This window comes from Mobula hypostoma, chromosome 31 (assembly GCF_963921235.1).
Source record: "Mobula hypostoma chromosome 31, sMobHyp1.1, whole genome shotgun sequence".
Lineage (NCBI taxonomy): Eukaryota > Metazoa > Chordata > Chondrichthyes > Myliobatiformes > Myliobatidae > Mobula > Mobula hypostoma.
Genome location: NC_086127.1, coordinates 6,776,591 through 6,798,404, shown reverse-complemented (window position 1 = coordinate 6,798,404; position 21,814 = coordinate 6,776,591). Strand labels below are relative to the sequence as shown.

Below are 21,814 nucleotides of genomic sequence, written 5' to 3'. Positions count from 1 at the left end.
ATCTGAGTGTGTGTGTCTGAGTATGTGTGTGTGTGTCTGTGTGTCTGAGTGTGTGTGTCTGTGTGTGTGTGTCCGTGTCTGAGTGTGTGAGTGTATGTGTGTTTGCGCGCGCGCGCCTGTCTGTGTGTGCCTGAGTGTGTGTGTCTGTGTGTGTGTCTGTGTGTTTGTCTGAGAGTGTGTGTCTGTGTGTGTGTCTGTGTTTGTCTGTGTCTGTGTGTGTCTGTGTGTCTGAGTGAGTGTGTGCCTGTGTGTCTGTGTCTGTCTGTGTGTCTGTGTGTGTGTCTGTCTGTGTGTCTGTGTGTGTGTCGGAGTGTGTGTGCCTGTGTGTGTGTGTCTGTGTGTCTGTGTGTGTGTGTGTGTGTGTGTGTGTGCGCGCGCGCGCCTGTGTGTCTGTGTGTGTCTGTGTCTGTCTGTGTGTGTCTGTGTGTGTGTGTGTCTGTCTGTGTGTGTGTGTGTGTCTGTGTGTGTCTGTGTGTGTGTCTGTGTGTGTGTCTGAGTGTGTGTCTGAGTGTGTGTCTGAGTGTGTGTGTGGCTGTGTGTGTGTGTCTGTGTGTGTGTGTCTGTGTGTGTGTCTGTGTTTGTCTGTGTCTGTGTGTGTGCGTCTGTGTGTGTCTGAGTGTGTGTGTGCCTGTGTGTCTGTGTCTGTGTGTGTGTGTCTGTCTGTGTCTGAGTGTGTGTGCCTGTGTGTGTGTGTCTGTCTGTGTCTGTCTCTGTGTGTGTGTCTGTGTGTGCGCGCGTGCGCGCGTGTCTGTGTGTGTGTGTGTGTCTGTCTGTGTGTGTCTGTCTCTGTGTGTGTGTGTCTGTCTGTGTCTGTCTGTGTGTGTGTCTGTGTCTGTCTGTGTGTGTGTGTCTGAGTGTGTGTGCCTGTATGTCTGTGTGTCTCTGTCTGTGTGTGTGTCTGTCTGTCTGTCTGTGTGTGTGTGTGTGTGTGCCTGTGTGTCTGTGTGCATCTGTATGTGTGTGTGTCTGTGTCTGAGTGTGTGTGTCTGTGAGTCTGAGTGTCTGTCTGTGTCTGTCTCTGTGTGTGTGTGTCTGTGTGTGTGTGCCTGTGTGTGTGTGTGTCTGTGTCTGTCTGTGTGTGTGTGTGTGTGTCTGTGTGCGTCTGTGTCTGTATGTGTCTGTGTCTGTGTGTGTCTGTCTCTGTGTGTGTCTGTGTGTGTGTGTCTGTCTGTCTGTGTGTGTGTGTGTGTGTGTGTGTGCCTGTGTGTCTGTGTGCATCTATATGTGTGCGTGTCTGTGCCTGAGTGTGTGTCTGAGTGTGTGTGTCTGAGTGTGTGTGTGTGTGTGTGTCTGTGAGTCTGAGTGTGTGTGTCTGTGTGTGTCTGAGTGTGTGTGTGTGTGTGTGTATGTGTGTGTGTGTGTCTGTGTGTCTGTCTCTGTGTGTGTGTGTGTCAGTGTGTGTGTGTGTCTGTCTGTGTGTCTGTCTCTGTGTGTGTGTGTCTATGTGTGTGTGTGTCTGTCTGTGTGTGTGTGTGTGTGTCTCTGTCTGTGTGTGTGTGTCTGTCTCTGTGTGTGTGTGTCTATGTGTTTGTGTGTGTCTGTCTGTGTGTCTGTCTCTGTGTGTGTGTGTGCCTGTGTGTCTGTGTCTGTCTGTGTGTCTGTGTGTGTGTCTGTCTGTGTGTCGGAGTGTGTGTGCCTGTGTGTCTGTGTGTGTGTGTGTGTGTGTGTGTGTGTGTGTGCGCGCGCGCCTGTGTGTCTGTGTGTGTCTGTGTCTGTCTGTGTGTGTCTGTGTGTGTGTGTGTCTGTCTGTGTGTGTGTGTGTGTGTGTCTGTGTGTGTCTCTGTGTGTGTCTGTGTGTGTCTGAGTGTGTGTCTGAGTGTGTGTCTGAGTGTGTGTCTGAGTGTGTGTGTGGCTGTGTGTGTGTGTCTGTGTGTGTGTGTCTGTGTGTGTCTGTGTGTGTGTCTGTGTTTGTCTGTGTCTGTGTGTGTGCGTCTGTGTGTGTCTGAGTGTGTGTGTGCCTGTGTGTCTGTGTCTGTGTGTGTGTGTCTGTCTGTGTCTGAGTGTGTGTGCCTGTGTGTGTGTGTCTGTCTGTGTCTGTCTCTGTGTGTGTGTCTGTGTGTGTGTGTGTGTGTGTGTGTGTGTGCGCGCGTGCGCGCGTGTCTGTGTGTGTGTGTGTCTGTCTGTGTGTGTCTGTCTCTGTGTGTGTGTGTCTGTCTGTGTCTGTCTGTGTGTGTGTGTCTGAGTGTGTGTGCCTGTATGTCTGTGTGTCTCTGTCTGTGTGTCTGTCTGTCTGTCTGTGTGTGTGTGTGTGCCTGTGTGTCTGTGTGCATCTGTATGTGTGTGTGTCTGTGTCTGAGTGTGTGTGTCTGTGAGTCTGAGTGTCTGTCTGTGTCTGTCTCTGTGTGTGTGTGTCTGTGTGTGTGTGCCTGTGTGTGTGTGTCTGTGTCTGTCTGTGTGTGTGTGTGTGTGTGTCTGTCTGTCTGTGTGTGTGTGTGTGTCTGTGTGCGTCTGTGTCTGTATGTGTCTGTGTCTGTGTGTGTCTGTCTCTGTGTGTGTCTGTCTGTGTGTGTGTGTCTGTCTGTCTGTGTGTGTGTGTGTGTGTGTGTGTGCCTGTGTGTCTGTGTGCATCTGTATGTGTGCGTGTCTGTGCCTGAGTGTGTGTCTGAGTGTGTGTGTCTGAGTGTGTGTGTGTGTGTGTCTGTGAGTCTGAGTGTGTGTGTCTGTGTGTGTCTGAGTGTGTGTGTGTGTATGTGTGTGTGTGTGTCTGTGTGTCTGTCTCTGTGTGTGTGTGTGTCAGTGTGTGTGTGTGTCTGTCTGTGTGTCTGTCTCTGTGTGTGTGTGTCTATGTGTGTGTGTGTCTGTCTGTGTGTGTGTGTGTGTCTCTGTCTGTGTGTGTGTGTCTGTCTCTGTGTGTGTGTGTCTATGTGTGTGTGTGTGTCTGTCTCTGTGTGTGTGTGTGTCTGTGTGTGTGTGTCTGTGTGTGTGTCTATGTGTGTGTGTGTGTCTGTGTGTGTGTCTGTCTCTGTGTGTGTGTGTGTGTGTCTCCGTGTGTCTGTGTGTGTGTGTCTGTCTGTGTGTGTGTCTATGTGTGTGTGTGTGTCTGTCTGTGTGTCTGTCTGTGTGTGTGTGTGTATGTGTGTGTGTGTGTGTGTGTGTCTGTGTGTGTCTGTCTGTGTGTCTGTCTGTGTGTGTGTGTGTGTGTGTCTATGTGTGTGTGTGTGTCTGTGTGTGTGTGTGTCTCTATGTGTGTGTGTGTGTGTGTGTCTGTGTCTGTGTCTGTGTGTGTGTGTGTGTGTGTGTGTGTGTGTGTCGGGGGAAGGCAGATCAGAGCGTTATGGAGAAAGGGTAGCACAGAGACAGAGGGAGTGCGAGCGGACAGTGGGCTCAGAGGTAGGCAGGGTGTTGAAATGGGCACTGGTGCGGTGGTCTTCATCAGTCAGGCACCGGGCACAGGGGCTGGGATGTTAGGGCACACAGATGGGAACATGGCAAATTTAGTCAGCCTGCTGAGGAAGAAGAGGTGTTGCTCATCTCCTTGGCTAAAACTGTAAACTGAACTCCATGTGCTGGCGAACTGCAACATAACATCCCAGCCCCATCAGGCCTCGGCCCAAAACATCAACACCATCCTCCTTCCCACAGATGCTGCCTGACCTGCTGAGCTCTTCCACGGGTGGGTGGGTGTCAGTATATGTGGGAGAGGGTGGGAGGGAGAGAGAGTCAGAGAGTCAGGATGAGATGGAGAGAGAGAGAGAGAGAGAGACAGAGAGATGGGGGGGAGAGAGAGAGAGAGAGAGATAGGGGAGAGAGAGAGAGAGAGAGAGAGAGAGAGAGAGAGAGAGACACACACACACAAATAGAGACAGAGAGAGAGAGAGAGAGAGAGAGAGAGATAGAGACAGACAGACAGAGACACTGGAATCCCAGCATCTGCAGAAACTGTGTTCAGGAAGTCTATTTGTATGCCTCACAGCTGACAGTACAACAACCGCTCCGCCCATGACCACCAGGAGTTACGGACACAGCTCAGCACGTCACAGAAACCCGCCTCCCCTCCGCAGACCCCGTCTACACTTTCCACTGACCTGGTATAATCAAAGATGCCAGCCACCCCAGACGTTCTCTCACAACAGGCAGGAGATACAACGTCCTGCAGTTTCCCGCCACCATAGACAGAGCAGTCGCTGTACTGAGCCACCCTGATTCGGGATAGGTGGTGCGTGAACGAGAAGTAGGTGTGCGGCCTGTCATGGAAGCATCCGACGCCCACCCTGGGCCCGCTGCTGGGGGTGGTGGGGGGGCGGACAATGTCATGAGCGAGGGAGAGGGCAGGAGAGGCCCAGTGCACTTACCCGGTCCCGCACCGCGGCCGGCATCAGCGTCAAAGCGTCGCGGGGAATGGCTGCGTTCTCCGGCAGGATCACCACCTTCACCTCCTCCTCGTACTCAAAGGGCTGCGAGTCGACCTCGAACCCTCCTTCCACACCTGGGCAGCAGGAGGCAGGGACAGGATTTCAGACAGGGCCCTCTTCACCCAGTCACACACTGCCCCCACCCCCCAGCACCACACTCACTTCCTCCTCCCCTCCAACCCCACTCTCACCCTTCCCTTCGCGGAAACATACACCACTGGAAAAGGCTCTTCTTCTCCCTGCCGGCCGTGACTCACGTCAAAGCTCATCTCACTTGCCTGTGTTTGGCCCCATTCCTGCCCACACAACTGACAACACCGTCAGTGTGCCCGCTTCAACCACGGTCAGCAGCTTAGGGCCCCGTATCTCAGCTGGGACGTGTTGTCATTGGACAGAGTCCGGAGGAGGGTCACGGGGATGATTCCGGGAACGAAGGGGTTAACATATGATGAGCATTTGACATCTTTGGGCCTGTACTCACTGGAATTTACAAGACTGCAGGGGGATCGCATTGAAACCTACTAGATGTTGAAAGGACTAGATAGCGTGGACGTGGAGAGGATGCTTCCTCCCGTGGGGGTATCCAGAACTAGAGAGCACAGCCTCAAATTTGAGGGGAGATCTTTTAGAACAGAGATAAGAGGGATTTTTTTTAGCCAAAGGGTAGTGAATCTGTGGAATGCTCTGCCACAGACTGTGGTGGAGTCCAAGTCCCTCTGAATATTTAAAGTGGAAGTTGATCGTTTCCTATCGGTCAGGGCATCCGAGGATAAGGCAAGGAGGCAGGTATACGGGGTTGAGGGATCCGGGATCAGCCGTGATGGAATGGCTGAGCAGACTCGATGGGCTGAACGGCCTCATTCTGCTCCCATGTCTTGCAGTCTGACCCCTTCCCCTGGCAGCTCGTTCCATATACTGACCAACCTCTGTGTGACAAACTTGCTCCTCCCGCCTCTCTCACCTTAAAACTGTGCCCTCGAGCTCCCCTACCCCGGGGGAAAGACCGTGCGCATCCACCTTCTCTCTGCCTCGCCACTTGGGGTGATTGGCGCACTGGCCTTCATCAGTCAGGGCACCGGGGCAAGAGGGGGTATAACGCCAAGACGATTGGAGGAAAGTAGAGGGGCACGTTAAGAGTTACACAGACAGCGGTGGGTACGCAGAAAGTCCTGCCAACGGGTGCTGGCAGCGGCAGACACATTAGGAATATTTAAGAAACTCTTATTTATATAGGCAAATGTGATGTTAGGATTCATTTCAAGAAAACTAGAATATAAAAGCAAGGATGTAATGTTGAGGCTTTCTAAAGCACTGGTGAGGCCTCAGTTGGAGTATCGTGAACAGTTTTGGTGCTCTTTATCTTAGAAATGATGTGCTGAAACTGGAGAGACTCCAGGATGGAACGGCTTGACATTTGAAGAGCGTTTGATGGCTCTGGGCCTGTAAGCAGTGGAACTCAGAAGAATAAGGGTAACCTCATTGAAACCTTTCGGATGGTCGAGTGGACGTGCAGAGGATGCTCCTTCTGGTAGAAATGTCTAAGACCAGAGGAGACAGCCTCAGAATAGGAGGGGCGTCCTGTTAGAATGGAGATGTTTTGGAATTTCTTCAGCCAGAGAGTGGGGAATCTGTGGAATTCTTGGCCATAGGCCACTGTGGAGGCCAAATCTTTATGTGTATTTAAGGCTGAGTGTGATAGATTCTCGATTGCTCAGGGCATGAAGGGATTCAGGGAGAAGGCAGGAGATTGGGGGCTGAGAGGGAAACTGGATCAGCCATGATGAAATGGCGGAGCAGACTCGATGGGCCCAATGGCCTAATTCTGCCTTATGGTCTAAACAACAAATTTCACAATTTCAACTACCGGACCTGGAGACAATCTAAAACTCTCGATGCCTATGGCGGGCTCGTGACTTCATTAAAGACCTGCCCCACCCCGGTCACTGCCTGATCAACCTCTTGTCGTCTGGTAGGAGATTCAGGAGCATCGTAGCCAAGGCAGTAAAACTGAAAAAAAAACCCAGCCTCTTCCTGAGAGCTGGTGTATAGCTGAATAATGCTGCACAAAGTGGCCTTTTGAGTGTTCTGGAGTGTTATAATAATTAAACCACACCGCACGCATTGCAAATATCTGCTCTTGCGTGGACTGGGGTAGCACTTCATTCTTGTTGTCTTCAGCAATGACAGGGAGGCAAGGAGAGGGGGAATCATGGTTGGGAAAAGAGGAAAGGATTCCTGTTTCTGCTCAACATATGATAGCCTTTTCAACTTTGTTGGCTAGGAGAGGCATTTTATTGAAATGGAAGGATTCTAATCCACCTACGGTCTTTCATGGCTTTCCTGCATTATGTCCTGTTTAAGTTTAGAGAAAATAAGAAGTCGGACATTTGAGACATCCTTTAAATTTGAGCAAATCTGGCAACCTTTTATTCAATGTTTTCATTTGATTTGATTTATTACTCTTCCAATTATTTACTTTCAAAGTTTTATACTTGATCAGAAAGTCTTTCCTTTTTTTTGTTTCTCTTTTCATATAGTGTAGTGGGTTTTTTTTTCTCCTTTTAAAAATTTAAAGTTACTTTTTCTCTCTTTATGAATTGATAAGAGGAGAATTAGCTGTCTTTTTTATTATATACTGCATATTAGCTTAATACTATGTATGATTTTGATAATGCTTATTTCACTTCCTGTTTCTATTGTTATTGATATATATATTTGAGATACTTCTCCTCGTTTGTATATATGCTCTTTTTAAAATCAATAAAAAGATTAATCAAGGAAGAAAGGGGAAAGGAGAGGGAGGCACCAGAGAGACATTCTGTAATGATCAATAAACCAATTGTTTGGAATCAAGTGACCTCGCCTGGTGTCTCAGGGTCAGGTGTGTCTGTACCCGTGCCAGCCCTCTCCCTCTCCTGGCCCCTGGCATTCCTCCTCTGCCACCTGTCCCACACCCCTCCCCATGGCACCCCACCCTCACCATTCCCAACACCCTTTGCTCTCGCCACACTTAGAAACGCGCTCTCCCCTCCATGTGGACAAAGTCAGTACCGGGCAGAGTCTGAGGCATCCTTGCTATAGATACATGGCTGGGAGTTCAGCGCAGAACTCTACAACAGTGATAATAACCCTGTTTCTGAGTTTGAATGTACACACCCTTTTCCCTGGGCCTCAGATATCTATGCCAAGAGGTGTTGGGTGGGAATGATCTGAAAGGGGACCGAGGGGCTACTTTTCCCCACCCAGAGGTTGGTCTGACAGAGGAAGTGGTCCGGGCAGGTAGGTACATTCATCTCTGAAGTGGGCAGCTGCGGTCTTCCGCCTGTCACCTCTCTCCACCACCGCGATCGATCCCGGCAAGCTTTTCCACAGAAGCGCTTTGCCATTGCCGCCTTCTGGGCAGTGTCTTTACCTCCAGCCATTATTTTTTATATAAATGACTTGGCTGAGGAAGTGGAGGGATGGGTTACTAAATTTGCTGATGACACAAAGTTTGGAGGTGTTGTGGATAGTGTGGAGGGCTGTCAGAGGTTACAACGGGACATTGATAGGATGCAAAACTGGGCTGAGAAGTGGCAGATGGAGTTCAACCCAGGTAAGTGTGAGGTGGTTCATTTTGGTAGGTCAAATATGATGACAGAATATAGCATTAATGGTAAGACTCCTGGCAGTGTGGAGGATCAGAGGGATCTTGGGGTCCGAGTCCATAGGACACTCAAAGCTGCTGTGCAGGTTGACTCTGTGGTTAAGAAGGCATATAGAGCATTGGCCTTCATCAATCGTGGAACTGAATTTAGGAGCCGAGAGGTAATGTCGCAGCTATATAGGACCCTGCTCAAACCACACTTGGAGCACTGTGCTCAGTTCTGGTCACCTCTCTACAGGAAGGATGTGGAAACCATAGAAAGGGTGCAGAGGAGACTTACAAGGATGTTGCCTGGATTGGGCAGCATGCCTTATGAGAATAGGTTGAGTGAACTCGGCCTTGTCTCCTTGGAGTGACAGAGGATGAGAGGTGACTTGAAGGAGGTGTACAAGATGACGAGAAGCAATGATCATGTGGATAGTCAGAGGCTTTTCCCCAGGGCTGAAATGGTTAGCATGAGAGGGCACAGTTTTAAGGTGCTTGGAAGTAGGTACAGAGGAGACGTCAGGGGTAAGTTTTTTACGCAGAGTGGTGAGTGCGTGGAATGGGCTGCCGGCAGCAGTGGTGGAGGTGGAAACGATAGGGTCTTTTAAGAGACCCCTGGATGGCTACATGGAGCTTAGAAAAATTGAGGACTACGGGTAAGCTAGGTAGTTCTAAGATAAGGGCATGTTCAGCACAGCTTTGTAGGCCGAAGGACCTGTATTGTGCTGTAGGTTTTCTCGGTTTCTATTGTCAATACTTTTCAGTGATAGTCAGTGGTCACATAACCTTGTGATCTGATCCGGCTGCTCGTACGACCATCCACTACCTGCCCCCGTGGCTTCGCGTGACCCCGAACAGGGGGTGGTGGGGGGATGAGCAGATGCTACACCTTGCCCAAGGGTGACCTGCCAGCTAGCGGAGGGAAGGAGCGCCTTACAGCCCCTCTGGCAGAGACCCATCCCCGCCCCGACATTAGCAACACTTCATAGGCCTCTGAATTCAGTGCGTGGAGAGGGAAGGTTGAAGTCAGAGTCGCACGGCAGAGAACAAGGCCCTGCAGCTCAGGTACGCTCAGCGCCCACTATACCAAGGACGTCCTGTCACTAAAGAAGTTCATGGTCTTCTCCTGCTCTACCCCATCCGCTTCAACAGACACTCTTCTGTGTTGCCATAACACGTGGTGACTTGAGTTATTGTCAGCTTGAACCAGACTGGTCGCCCCCCCCCCCCCGACCTCTCTCATCAACAAGGCTTTCTCGCCTGCTCACTGTCTGTTTTTTGATTTCTCGTCCCATTCTCTGTAAACTCTAGAGCAGGGGTTTCCCAGCCTTTCCTACGCCATGGACCGACACAAGGCCGGGGACCCCCCACTCCAGAGACACTTGCGTGTGGAAAGCAGATCGGCAGTTTCTGAGATACTCAAACCACCCCTTCTGGCACCAACTATCATTCCACGGTCATAGTCACTCCCAGCAGATTTCCTCCCCCATTCTGCTGTTTGGTCTGAACTACGACTGAACCTCTTGACCTTGCCCGCATGCTTTTCCGAAACGGGTTGCTGCCACACGACGGCTGAGCAGATAGTTGTGTAAAGGAGCAGGTGTACCGATGTACCTCATGAAGCGACCACTGAGTCACCCTCCTCATGTTGTCATGAGGTGGGTGGATCAAAGACGGGCAGGCAGGGCTAGTTTAGCTGGGCACCTGGGTCAGCATGGATGAGTGGGCCGAAGGGCGTGTTACAATGATATATCGCTCTGTGACCTGAGAAAACCGGGTTATAACCTGAGTACCGCCCCCTGTCTCTGCATCTCACCCCTCCCTCAACCCACTGACTCCCTTCCTTGATCAATCCCGCAAACCTTTGCCTGTGACCTCCACCCACCCCCCCACCGCAGCCTCTCTCCACCCTCCCTCCTCTGTCCTGGACACACCCCTCCCCTCCCTTCCCCGATCCTCCCGCCATCCCCTTGCCCATCACCTCCCTCTGGTGCCCCTCCCCACTCTTCTTTCTTCCAAGGTCTCTCTCACCAATTCCCAGCTTTTTACCCCATCCCTCCCCTCCAGGTTTCACCTATCGCCTGGTGTTTCTCTCTCCCCTCTGCCCCCCTTTCAAGCCTACTCCTCAACTTTTATTCTCCAGTCCTGCCGGAGGGTTTGGCCCTGAAACGTCGACTGTGCTTTTACCCCCCCCCCCCGCCAAAGAAGCTGCCTGGCCTGCTATGTTCCTTCAGCATCTTGCACGTGTTCCTCTCTTCCCGCGGAGGCCCCGACCTGACACGCCGCCTCCACCCCCGCGCGTCCCCACCCTCCGCAAGCGGCCGGGTTCCTCACCAATGGCCAGGCGGGTGGGTTTCTTCTTGGGAGGGTCGCCAGCTCCACTGCTCCCGTCATCGAGCTTCTGCAGCCAAGCAGAGTGGCGGGGTCACACGCAGCAGGCAAACGGGCTCGGTCGCCGGGGATGGGGGTGGAGAGGCCGGGGAGGGGATGGGGGGGAGAGGCCAAGGGCCGAAGGTGCGGGAGGGCCTGAAGAGCCGCGCTTCGGGAGGACAGGCATGAGGGGGCAGGGCACCGTCAATGGCAGGAGTGACGGGGCAGCGGGTACGGGCCGTAGCGGCTGCCCCCCGATCGACAGGGGGCAGTGAGGACGGTGTTTGGCATGCCCTGCCTGCGTTGGCTGGGGGTGGGGATTGAGAAGTCCCACTGCAGCTTCTGAAAGCCCCAGTAAGGCCGCACTCGGAGTACTGCAGTCAGTTTTGGTCACCCCAACCTCGTGGGACAGATGCTCCGGGGAGGGCTGCCAAGACGCGACCTGGTTTGTTGTGCTGTCAGGACAGGCTGGACAAACTTGGGTTGTTTTCTCTGGAGCGTCGGAGGGTGAGGGGAGATCTGATAGAGGTTTTTAACATCTGGGAGGCGCAGACAGGGAGTATCTGTTTGCCAGGGTTGAAATGTCTAACACCAGAGGGGAGGCACTGAAGGTGAGAGGGGGTAGGTTGAAGAGGGATGTGAGAGGTAAGTTTTTTACTCAGTGGTGGATGCCCGAATATAAACACAAAATAATCTGCAGATGCTGGGGTCAAAGTAACAGTCACAGATGCCTGAATGTGCTGCCAGCTCATGAGAAAATGGCGAAGCAGACTCGAGGGGCCGAATGGCCGACTTCTGCTCCTTTGTCTTATGGTTTGGTGCTCCAGGCAAACACATTAGAGGCCTGTAAGAGACGCTTGGATGGGCACGTGGATGTGAGGAAGATGGAGGGATAGGAGCAGTGTGTAGGGAGGAGGGATTAGTGTTTGGGTGCTTTTGATTTGTTTTTCAGCTGGTCCAGCACCACACTGTGGGCCGAAGGGCCCGTTTGTGCGCTGCACTGGACAGACCAGCCCGGGGTGTTTTCTCTGGAGTGGCGGAAGCTGAGGGGCGACTGTATACGATTGCGAGAGACACACAGGTAGGAGTAGACAGCCCGTCTCCCTCTCCCCCGTCAGGAAAATGTCCCACACCAGACGGCATGCACTTCAGGCAAGGGGGATGCAGGGGTGTGTTGGGCAAGTATTGTTCCTATATATCTCGTGTCTAATTTCTATTATGTTTCAATTCTTCTAATATAAAACCATAAGTCTGGTTTTCTCTGAGGTGGTGGAATGGGAGGGAAGACCAGACGGAGGTTTATCAGATGACAAGGGGCATAAACAGGCAGCTGGTATCTTTATCCCAGGCTGACAAAGAGAGTAACACGCAGAAGAGAGGGCATAATAAGAGAGCGAAAATTAGGAGAAAGTGCTTGGGAAGCTGAGAGGGTCTGAAGGTAGATAAGCCACCTGGAAGAGGTGGCAGAAGAGACTGTGGAGGCATTCGTAGTGATCTTTCGAGTCTCCCGATTCCGGGACAATCCCGGAGGAATGGAAAACCGCAAGTGTCACTCCACTCTTTCAGAAGGTAAAGGACAGGAAATTGTAGGCCAGTTAGCCTGACTTCAGTGCTTGGGAAGATGCTGGAGACCGTTATTAGGGACCAGGTTTCATAGCTGTTGGAGGCACATGATAAAACAGACCAAAGTCAGCATGCGGAAATGTCACCGGACAAACCTGCTGGAACTCTTTGAGGAACTGACAGGCAGAATAGACAAAGGAAAACCAGTGGATTTTCAGCAGGCCGTCGACAAGGTGCCGCACAGGAGGCTGCTTAACATGGTAAGAGCCCAGGGAAGATACCAGGACGGACAGACGACGGCTGGCAGGAGGCAAAGAGTGGGAGTAGAGGGAGCCTTTTCCGGTGGGCTTTTCCAGTGGTGTTCCGCAGGGGTTGTGTTTGGGGCCGCTTCTTTCCGTCAATGATTTGGATGACGGAACCGCCGGCTTTGTGGATGGGACAAGGATGGGTGGATGGGGCAGGTCCTGCTGAGGAAACCAGGAGTCTGCACAAGGGCTCAGACAGATTAGGAGAACGGGCGGGTGGAAGACGGTGTCGGGAAGTGTACGGTCAAGCGCTCTGGAAGGGGAAAACCACACGGTCGCAGGGAGAACACACAAACCGCTGGCAGGCAGCGGCAGGAATCGAACCCGGGTTATCGGTTCCGTGAAGTGCTGTGCCCAGCACAAGCCTCTCGTGCCAACCCCAAATAAGGGCAAAGACCGGGAGAAAATTCAAAACGCAGAATTGCAAAGAGCCTTGGGAGGCCCCGTGCAGGACACTCTAAAGTCCAGCTCGCAGATTACGATGGTAGCAAGGAAGGCAGAGGCAACGTTAGCATTTCGAAAGGGCTGAAACATTAAAGCAGAGATGTAAAGTAAAGGCTGTATTAGACACTGGACAGACGGTACACAGTATTCTCAGCAGCCTCGGATAAGAAAGGACTGAAGAGGACCCAGAGCGGGCTCACCAGAATGATCCCGGGGATGTGAGCAGCATTTGGTGGCTCTGTGCCTGCAGTTTGCCAGGGCTCAGTGAGATCTCACTGCATTCTTCGAAATGCAGCCAGCAAACGCTGCTCTCGGTTAACCCTTTCGCTCCCGGGATCATCCGGGGGAGCCTCCTCCGGAGCGAGGCCCGCAGACACGGTCTTGGAATAGAGGGGCGGCCCTTCAGAACAGGGATGAGGAGGAATTTCTTCAGCCGGGGGGGGCGGTGAATCTGTGGAATTTGTTGCCACGGTACGGCTCTGGAGGCCGAGTTGCTGGGCATCTTTCAAGTAGAGGCTGGCAGGTTCTCGGTGAGTAAGGCCGTCAGAGTTAACAGGGCCGCGAGGGGGAATAAATCAGCCATGACGGAACGGGGGAGCAGGCTCAACGGGCCGTGCGGCCTAACTCTGCCGCGACGTCTCGAGGGTGGAGGTGGATGGGGAGGGTTTACGGGTAGGGTCGACAGAAGAGGGAGGGAGGGAGGGGTATCCGTGTACTCACCGGTATCCGTGTACGCTTGAGGTGCAGGAAGGCTCGTTGCCCCGTCTTGCGGTAGTGCCTCTCCACGAAGGACTTGCTGAAGCCCAGGAAGGTGTTCATGCAGATGTACAGGCCGCCCTCGGACTCCTGGGGCAACGGGAGACCTGGCCATTAGTCTCGGGACAAGGGGACATCAACACCCCCCGCACCCCGTTCCATCCCCAACTCCTCAGCGCCCCTGCACAGCCAGTCCAACGTCGATGGGAGCACCTCCGCGCCTTCCCAATGCTGAGGACCCGGACCCCGTCCCAGAGCGACGCGGAACAGAGAGACCTGGGGAGGGGAGGGGGTACAGGTAACACTGGAGCTGGTCGCGTGGTGGGCAGGGAAGGAAGTCATCAGCAATCGCGGGCTGGTGGGAGGGGTGGTTATCGCGATTAGCAGGGTGAGTGAGCCAAGGAACGTCACAGACATCGAGCACGTTGGGCTGTCTCAGTACTTTTATATCTGCACTTACTTTTTATTCGCAGTTATTTTGTAAATAACACCATTCCTTTGCACTGCTGGTCAGATGCTAACTGCATTTCATTGGCTTTGTACCTGTACTCGGCACGATGACAATGAAGTTCAATCTAATCTAATCAGCACAGGCTCTTCGGGGCACAATGTTGTACCAACCTCTTCAACTACTCCAAGATTAGGCTAACCTCCACCCCACCCCCCACCACAAAGCCCTCTATTTCAGCAAAGCCAGTGCAGAAAAGGCTTCCCAGCAATACCCCCCACCCCCCAGATTTAACCCTAGTCTAATCACGGGACAATCTACATCACCTGGTTAACCGACCGACCAACTGCTACGTCTTGGGTCTGTGGGAGGAAACCGGATCACCCGGAGGAAACCCAGGCGGTCACGGGGAGAACGCGCGAACTCCTCACAGGCAGGGATGGGAATTGAACCCGGGTCTCCTGCACTGTGAAGCGTTGTGCTCACCGCTACACTACCGTCACAAACAAGGGAAAATCTGCAGATGCCGGTAATTCAAACCAACACACACAAACTGCTGGAGGAACTCAGCAGGCCAGGCAGCATCTCTGGAAAAGGGAAAGCAGTTGACGTTTTGGGTCGAGACCCTTCATCGGGACTGGAAGTCAGAGTAAGAAGGTGGGGGGGGGAAGGAGAGGAAGAAGGTAGTAGGGTGATAGGTGAAAGCGGGAGAGGGGGAAGGGCCGAGGAGTCGATGGATGAAAGAGATACAGGGCTGGAGAAGGGGGGACTCTGATAGGAGACAGAAACAAGAGAAAATCAGCAGGTGCTGGAAATCCAAAGCAACACACACAAAATGCTAGAGGAACTCAGCAGGCCGGGCAATGTCCACTGAAATAGAGTGAACAGTCGACATTTCGGGCTGACGTGTCCTGATGAAGGGTCTCGGCCTGAAACGTCGACTGTTTACCCTATTTCCGTGGACATTGCCCGGCCTGCATGCCTTTTAACTGTCGCGACACCGTACCAAGCCTCTGCCACCGTCCCCGGCAGCGTGCCCCAGGTACCCAGGGCTCTGTGCAAAAAAACACCTTACCCCCGCCTTCCCTGCGATCACCTTATCAGCAAGCCATCTCGTATTGGCCGTTGTCCACTCTATCTACCTACCCCTCGTACGCCAATGGGAGATTAAGGGGAGGCGTGGCACTTCAGAAAATCGAAGCCAGTGAAACTGTTGTCAGTGACTGGGCCAGCGCTGGGCAGCATTACAGAATGGAGGGACCCAGGGGTACAGGTACACAGTTCTCCAAAAGCCACCCCTCAGGTACACCATGTAGTTCAAAGCCCACGTAAACTTACGATCAAAGTACTATCCGTCAGGGCTGAACCTGGGTCGCTGGCAGGGTAAAAGTGTCACGCTAACTGCTAGGCTACCATAAAAACTCACTGGAGATCCCGCAGTCTTCTACAGCAGCCGGGATTCAACGGGGAGAAGTTAACTGAGTGAGACCAAAAGACCTGGGAGCAGAATTAGGCCATCTGGCCCATCCAGTCTGCTCTGCCATTCAATCATGGCTGACCCTTGTTATTTTCTCCTCAGTTCCCAGACTTCTCCCTGTAACCTTTGATGCCATGTCCAATCAAGAAACCATCAATCTCTGCCTTAAATACACCCAATGACCTGGCCTCCAGAGCTGTACGTGGCAACAAGTTCCACAAATTCACCAAACTTTGGCTGAAGAAATTTCTCCGCATCTCTGTTTTGAAAGGGTGCCCATCTATCCTGAGGCTGTGCCTTCTTGTCCTAGACTCTCCCACCGTGGGGAGCATTCTTTCCACATCTACTCTGTCTACGCCTCTCAACATTCGGAAGATTTCAATGAGATCTCCCCTCATCCTTCTGAATTCCAGTGAGTACAGACCCAGAGCCATCAGACTTTCCTTGTATGATAACCCTTTTATTCCTGGAATCACCCTTGTGAACCTCTTGGGACTTCTCTCATTGGAGCACAGGAGACTGGGAGGTGATCATATAGACAGACGGTTTAAAAGATGTATCTTTATACCTTTGGCCATTGGGGTGGAGATTTGTCCCTACCCAAGGAGGTGCAAGGTGCTCCTTCCCTCTACTAGCCTGCAGGTCACCCTCGGGCAAGGTGTAGCACCAGCTCAGCCCCCCCCCCCCGATCAGGGTCACGTGAAACCGTGGGAGCAGGTGGCGGATGGTCGTACGAGCAGCCGGTGCAGATCACAAGTCCTGGTTATGTCACCACTGGCGCCAGGCAGACCATCTCTGAAGAGTATCGATAATGGCTGGGGTCACCCGTCTTGTGAAGACACTGCCCACAAAGTCGGCAATGGCAAACCAGTTCTGTGGAAGAATTTGCCGAGGACAGTCGTGGTGACGGATCGCCCACATCGCACGACCCGGCACATAATGACGGCGGCGTACACGTCACCACATACAACCCCGAGGTCCACTTTCTGGCCACATGCTCAATAAACCCGAACAACAGTAACCCTATGGGAGACTTTCCACCTGCTCGTCTTCACCAGTTCAGGAGCTCCCAGCCTGCGGTCCACTAACCCTCTCGGTCCAAGGCATTAAAAAAAGGCAGGGAACTCCAGGCAAAGGGTTCAGAAACCACCGGGATATGATATCGCACTCCTGGTGGGGCCACACTTGGGGGTTTCATGTTCAGGATTTGGTCGCTCTGCCAGAGGAAAGATGACTCTGAACTCAGAGGGGCGCAGGAAGGATGTTTATGGGACTCGAGGGGCGGAGTTAGACACCTTTATTCCTCGGAGCATCGGTGTCTTACAGAGACGTATAAAATCACGAGGGGCTTACAGCTGCAGCTAAGTATCCATGTACAGAGGCATCTTCCGGCCCAAGTCCATCACTCCCTGAAAGTGTCCCCGCGTTGACAGGGTATTAAAGAAGCCCCATGGAACGCCTGCTTGCCGTTCCTCGCTGAGGCAGGGAGTTATGCTAAATCTGGTTAAAACTCTGGTGCAGCCACATCTAGAGTATTGCAACCGCTCTGGTTGGCCACGGCAGGAAGGATGTTGAGGCTTTGGAGAGGGTGCAGAGGAGGTTTACTAGGATGCTGCCTGGTTTCGAGGGCACATGCTGTCAGGAGAGGCTGGCTAACCTTGGGCAGTTTTCTCTGGAGCATCGGAAGCGGAGCGGAGATCTGACAGGGGCGGCCAACCTTTCACATTCCATGCGTCAATTTTTTCATGCACGAGTTCAGATGCGCCATACAACTCATTCAATTCTTGTAAAAATATGTTAACCTAGAACTCGTGCGTGAAAAAATTGACGCATGGAATGTAAAAGCTGGCCGCCCCTGCGAGGTTTACAAGATTATCAGAGGCTCAGATAGAGTGGACAGAGAGTATCTCTTTCCCAGGGTTGAAATGTCATATACCAGAGTGCAGGCATTGAAGGTGAGAGGGGGTTAGTTCAAGAGGGATGTGAGGGGTAAGTTTTTTTTCCTCTCCGTGAGTGGTGGATGCCTGAATGTGCTGCCTGGTCTGGTGGTAGAGGCAAATAACATTGGAGGCTTTTATAGAAACATAGAAAATAGGTGCAGGAGTAGGCCATTCGGCCCTTCGAGCCTGCACCGCCATTTATTATGATCATGGCTGATCATCCAACTCAGAACCCCGCCCCAGCCCTCCCTCCATACCCCCTGACCCCTGTAGCCACAAGGGCCATATCTAACTTCCTTTTAAACATAGCCAATGAACTGGCCTCAACAGTTTCCTGTGGCAGAGAATTCCACAGATTCACCAATATGTTTGGATAGACACTTTGATGTGAGGACGATGGAGGGATAGGGACATTGTGTAGGTAAGAGGGATGACTGTTTGGCTTTTTAGCTGGTCCAGCACAAGGGCCTGTTTCTGTGCTGTATTGGTCGGACGAGCCCGGGTCGTTTTCTCTGGAGCGGCGGAAGCTGATGAGCCACCTGATAGACGGTTCCGAGATTGTGAGACATCGGTGGAGTAGGGAGCCAAAGGTCCATCAGCGGAGGCATGTACTTAACGTGAGAGGAGGAAAGTTCAAGGGGGATGTGCAGGGCAGGATTTCTCTCTGATTTTTATTCAGTTTCAATCTTTCTGTACAAAACCAAAGGGCGCAGAGCAGAATGAGGCTATTCGGCCCATCGAGCCTGCTCTGCCATTTCATCGTGGTCGATCCAGTTCCCTCTGAACCCCATTGTCCTGCCTTCTCCCCGTAACCTTTAACACCCCGACCAGTCACTGAGTGTACACAGTGGTCTCTCTATGGGCTCACTGACGCAAACATCTAATCAGCCAATCATGTGGCAGCAACTCAACGCACAAGAGCACACAGACACGGTCAAGAGGTTCAGACCAAACACCAGAAATGGGGGAAAAAACGTGATCTGAGTGACTTTAACCGCAGAATCATTCCGGGTGCCAGAGTGGTAGGAGTATCTCAAAAACTGTTCCTCTCCTGGGATTTTCACCCACAATGGTCTCTAGAGTTTATGGAGAATGGTGTGGAGAATTTTTTTAAAAATCCAGTGACAGTTTTGTGGGTAAAAACATCTTGCTACCAAGGGAGATCAAAGGAGAATGGCGGGGGGGGGGTTCAAACTGACAGGAAGGTGACAGTAACCTTTCTCGGGATGGTTGTGATGTGGCACGTTGGCTTTTATTAGTTGAGGCACCAAGGTCAAAAGTCAGGAAGTTATGTTGCAGCTTTATGAATCTCTAGTCAGGCTGCATCTAGAGTGTTACATATAGTTTTGGTCATCCCACTATAGGAAGGATGTTGAGGCTTTGGAGAGGGTGCAGAAGAGGTTTACCAGGATGCTGTGTGGTATAGAGGGCATGTGCTATCGTGAGAGGCAGGATAAACTTGGGTTGTTTTCTCTGGAGCATTGGAGGCTGAGGGGAGATCAGATAGAGGTTTATAACATCTGAGAGGGAGAGACAGAGTGGACAGAGAGTATCTCTTTCCCAGGGTTGAAATGTCATATACCAGAGTGCAGGCATTGAAGGTGAGAGGGGGTAGTTTCAAGAGGGATGTGAGGGGTAAGTTTTTTTCCCTCAGAGAGGCAATGTGCTGCCTGGTCTGGTGGTAGATGCAAATACATTCGAGGCTTTTAAGAGACATTTGATAGGTACTTTGATGTGAGGAAGATGCAGGGATGTGAACATTGTGTAGGTAGGAGGGAATAGCTCAAAGTAAAGTCAAAGTAACCTTTATTATCAGAGTACATATATCACCACATACAATCCTGATATTCATTGTCCTGTGGGAATTGCAGCAAATCTATAGAACAGTAACCACAATAGGATCAATGAGAGATCAAGTAGATTGCAGAAGGCAACAAACTGTGTAAATGCAAATGTAAATAAATAGCAATAAATAACAAGAACATGAAATAACAAGATAAAGTCCTTAAAGTGAGATCTGGTGGTTGGTGCAAATACATTCGAGGCTTTTAAGAGACACTTTGATTTGAGGAAGATGGAGGGATGGGGACATTGTGTAGGTAGGAGGAATTAGTGTTTGGGTGTTTTTGATTTGCATTTTAGCTTGCTTTTATTGGTCAAGGCATTGAGATCAAAAGAGGTTTATGTTGCAACTTTATAAAACTCTGGTTAGGCCATACCTGAAGTATCGCATACAGTACGGGTCGCCCCAGCCCCAGTAGGATGGATGTTGAGGCTTTGGAGAGGGTGCAGAGGAGGTTGACCAGAGGCTAGACATTGAAGGCGGGGGGTGGGGGGGGGGGAGGGGGAGAGATCAGGTCGAAAGGGCCACTTTTTTTTTATATACTGTATGTATATGTGTACACACACAAACAGTGGTGGGTACTGCCTGGGGTGGCGGCAGAGACAGATAAATTAGGGTCTTTTAAGAGATGTTTAAAGAGGCACACGAACGGCTGGTGACACAGTGGCATCTGCACCAGACTTCGAGGCGAGTGGTCCGGGGCTCCAGTCAGGCCAGCCACTCTCACGCTTTCCGTCTGGGCTGCCACGGAGAGTCATAATAATGATAATTTTTAAAATGGGCACGTGAACGTGAGGGAAAAGGAAGCATGTGGGCGTGGCGCAGGCAGAAAGGATTAGTTAGATTGGCCATTTAATTGGTACAGCTCAACATTGTGAGCTGTTCCTGTGCTGGACTGTTCTGTGTTCCCTCTCCCTCTCCCCCCCCATTACAGTAAGGACATGGGTTGCAGGAGAGGTTCACCAGGATGCTCCCCAGTTTAGAAGGCATGTGCTGCAAGTTGAGCTTTGACAAACTTGGTTTGTTTTCCCTGAAGCTCTGGAGACAGAGGGGAGGTACAAGTTCATAAGATTATGAGAATCGAATCTATTAACACTGATTTACACGATAGGGTAGACAGCTGGTATCTTTACAACCCCCAAGCAAAAATGTCTAATACAGAAAAGTATGCATTTTAGGTTGAGGGGGAATGTTTAGGTAAATTTGCAGGGTAAAAGCTTTTGTTTTGACACACACAGTGGGTGCCTGAAACAAGCTACCAGGGTTAGGTGTATTAAATGGAGAGATGTGGATTTTGCCTAGCCATGTAGTTACCGTTTCAATTTTTTTAATATATTAAATAGCGCAGGCTGAAGGCCCCGTAAACGCGCTGCACTGTAGGATATTGGCGAGACCACACCTAGGATATCGTGCGCAGTCCTCTGGTCATGCTACCCTTAGGGAGGGTGTAATTTAGCTGGAAGGGCGCAGGGAAGATTCACAAGAACAAGAAATCTTGAGCGACGCACGGACAACATGCCAGAGCAGCTCAAGAGGTCATACAGCAGCGATGAAGGGACCTCTCATTTCCCTCCACGGAGGCTCACCGACCTGCTGAACATCCTCCAGCATTTTGTGTGTGGTAGCCAAGACTCAAAAGGATATCGTCAGGACTGCAGGGGAATTGAGCCCTGAAGAGACGGGATAGTGACTGCGTTCTGATCCCAGACCCAGGGACAGTGCAACACTGAACCCCGCCTCACCCACCACAGGCCCCACAGTGACTATGCACTCATCCCAGAACCCGAGACGCCCTCCTCCCAACACTCCCGGCCACACAGTGACTATGCACTTATCCCAGAGTTAGGAAAGATGCACATGGATTCGCTCCCCATTACTCCCAAACGCCAGCCACCAGTGACTATGCACGGATCCCAGACTGTGGCGTTCACAGTTTTCCCCCCACCCTCTCTCGGGGCATAGACCCGCAGCGTCTACACTAGGCGGCCAGCACCCGCCGGGTAATGTAGTCCCTATTGTCATCCACCGCCAGCGCTCACTCTCCATAGGAACTACAACTCCCGGCAGGCTTGGCGCGCCAGTCACACAACCCAACATGGCCTCTATTGGCCGGCCCGCCGATATAAGAACTGCAACTCCCGACAGGCCGCACAGCCAAACACAGGTAGCTGGCGAATCAACGGTGCCGCGAGGCCGTCCGGGAGTCGTAGTACCTCAGCCGTCACACCGGGCCCACCGCCCCACGGAGCCCCACATCCCCACCGCTCCCACTTCACACACACACACAACCGCCGCTCGGGATGGACCCACCGGGCCGTCGAAGGAGAAGGCGCACTCGTCCTTGTGGACACGATCGCCGGGGCGTGGCACACGGATGCCGGCCAGAACCGACAGCAGCAACTCTCCGAACTCCGCCATGACGAGGGAGCGGGCGGAGGAGGAGGAGAAGAACAGGAAGAAGGGGCGGAGACGGCACATCGACACTGGCAGCCGCGGCCAATCGCAGCCTGGAACCGCCCGTTCTCCCGTATTCGCACTGGCTAAACCACCTGCCGGTCAAAAGGATAATTGGCCAGTGTCCTCGGTCAATGGAAAAAGGGCGGGATGGAGGGATGATTGGCAGGGCTCATTGTCAGTCATTGGCAAAGGGGCGGGAGGTAGCGTTATTGGCCGTTAGTCAGTGGC

At 52.1% G+C, this 21,814-nt stretch overlaps 1 protein-coding gene across 2 annotated transcripts in view; it reads right to left on the bottom strand.

Moving 5' to 3' along the window:
* Positions 1–21,597, bottom strand: part of usp5 (ubiquitin specific peptidase 5 (isopeptidase T)) — a 45,667-nt gene extending 24,070 nt beyond the window's left edge. For both annotated transcript variants that reach the window (XM_063036868.1, XM_063036869.1), the window contains exons 1-4: positions 21,440–21,597; positions 13,386–13,511; positions 10,318–10,384; positions 4,293–4,426 (exon numbers count right to left, since the gene is read on the bottom strand). In XM_063036868.1, the coding sequence (XP_062892938.1) occupies positions 4,293–4,426; positions 10,318–10,384; positions 13,386–13,511; positions 21,440–21,547 (435 nt within the window). In that variant the 5' untranslated portion in view covers positions 21,548–21,597. The remainder of the gene's footprint in view (positions 1–4,292; positions 4,427–10,317; positions 10,385–13,385; positions 13,512–21,439) is intronic.
* Positions 21,598–21,814: the final 217 nt, after the last annotated feature.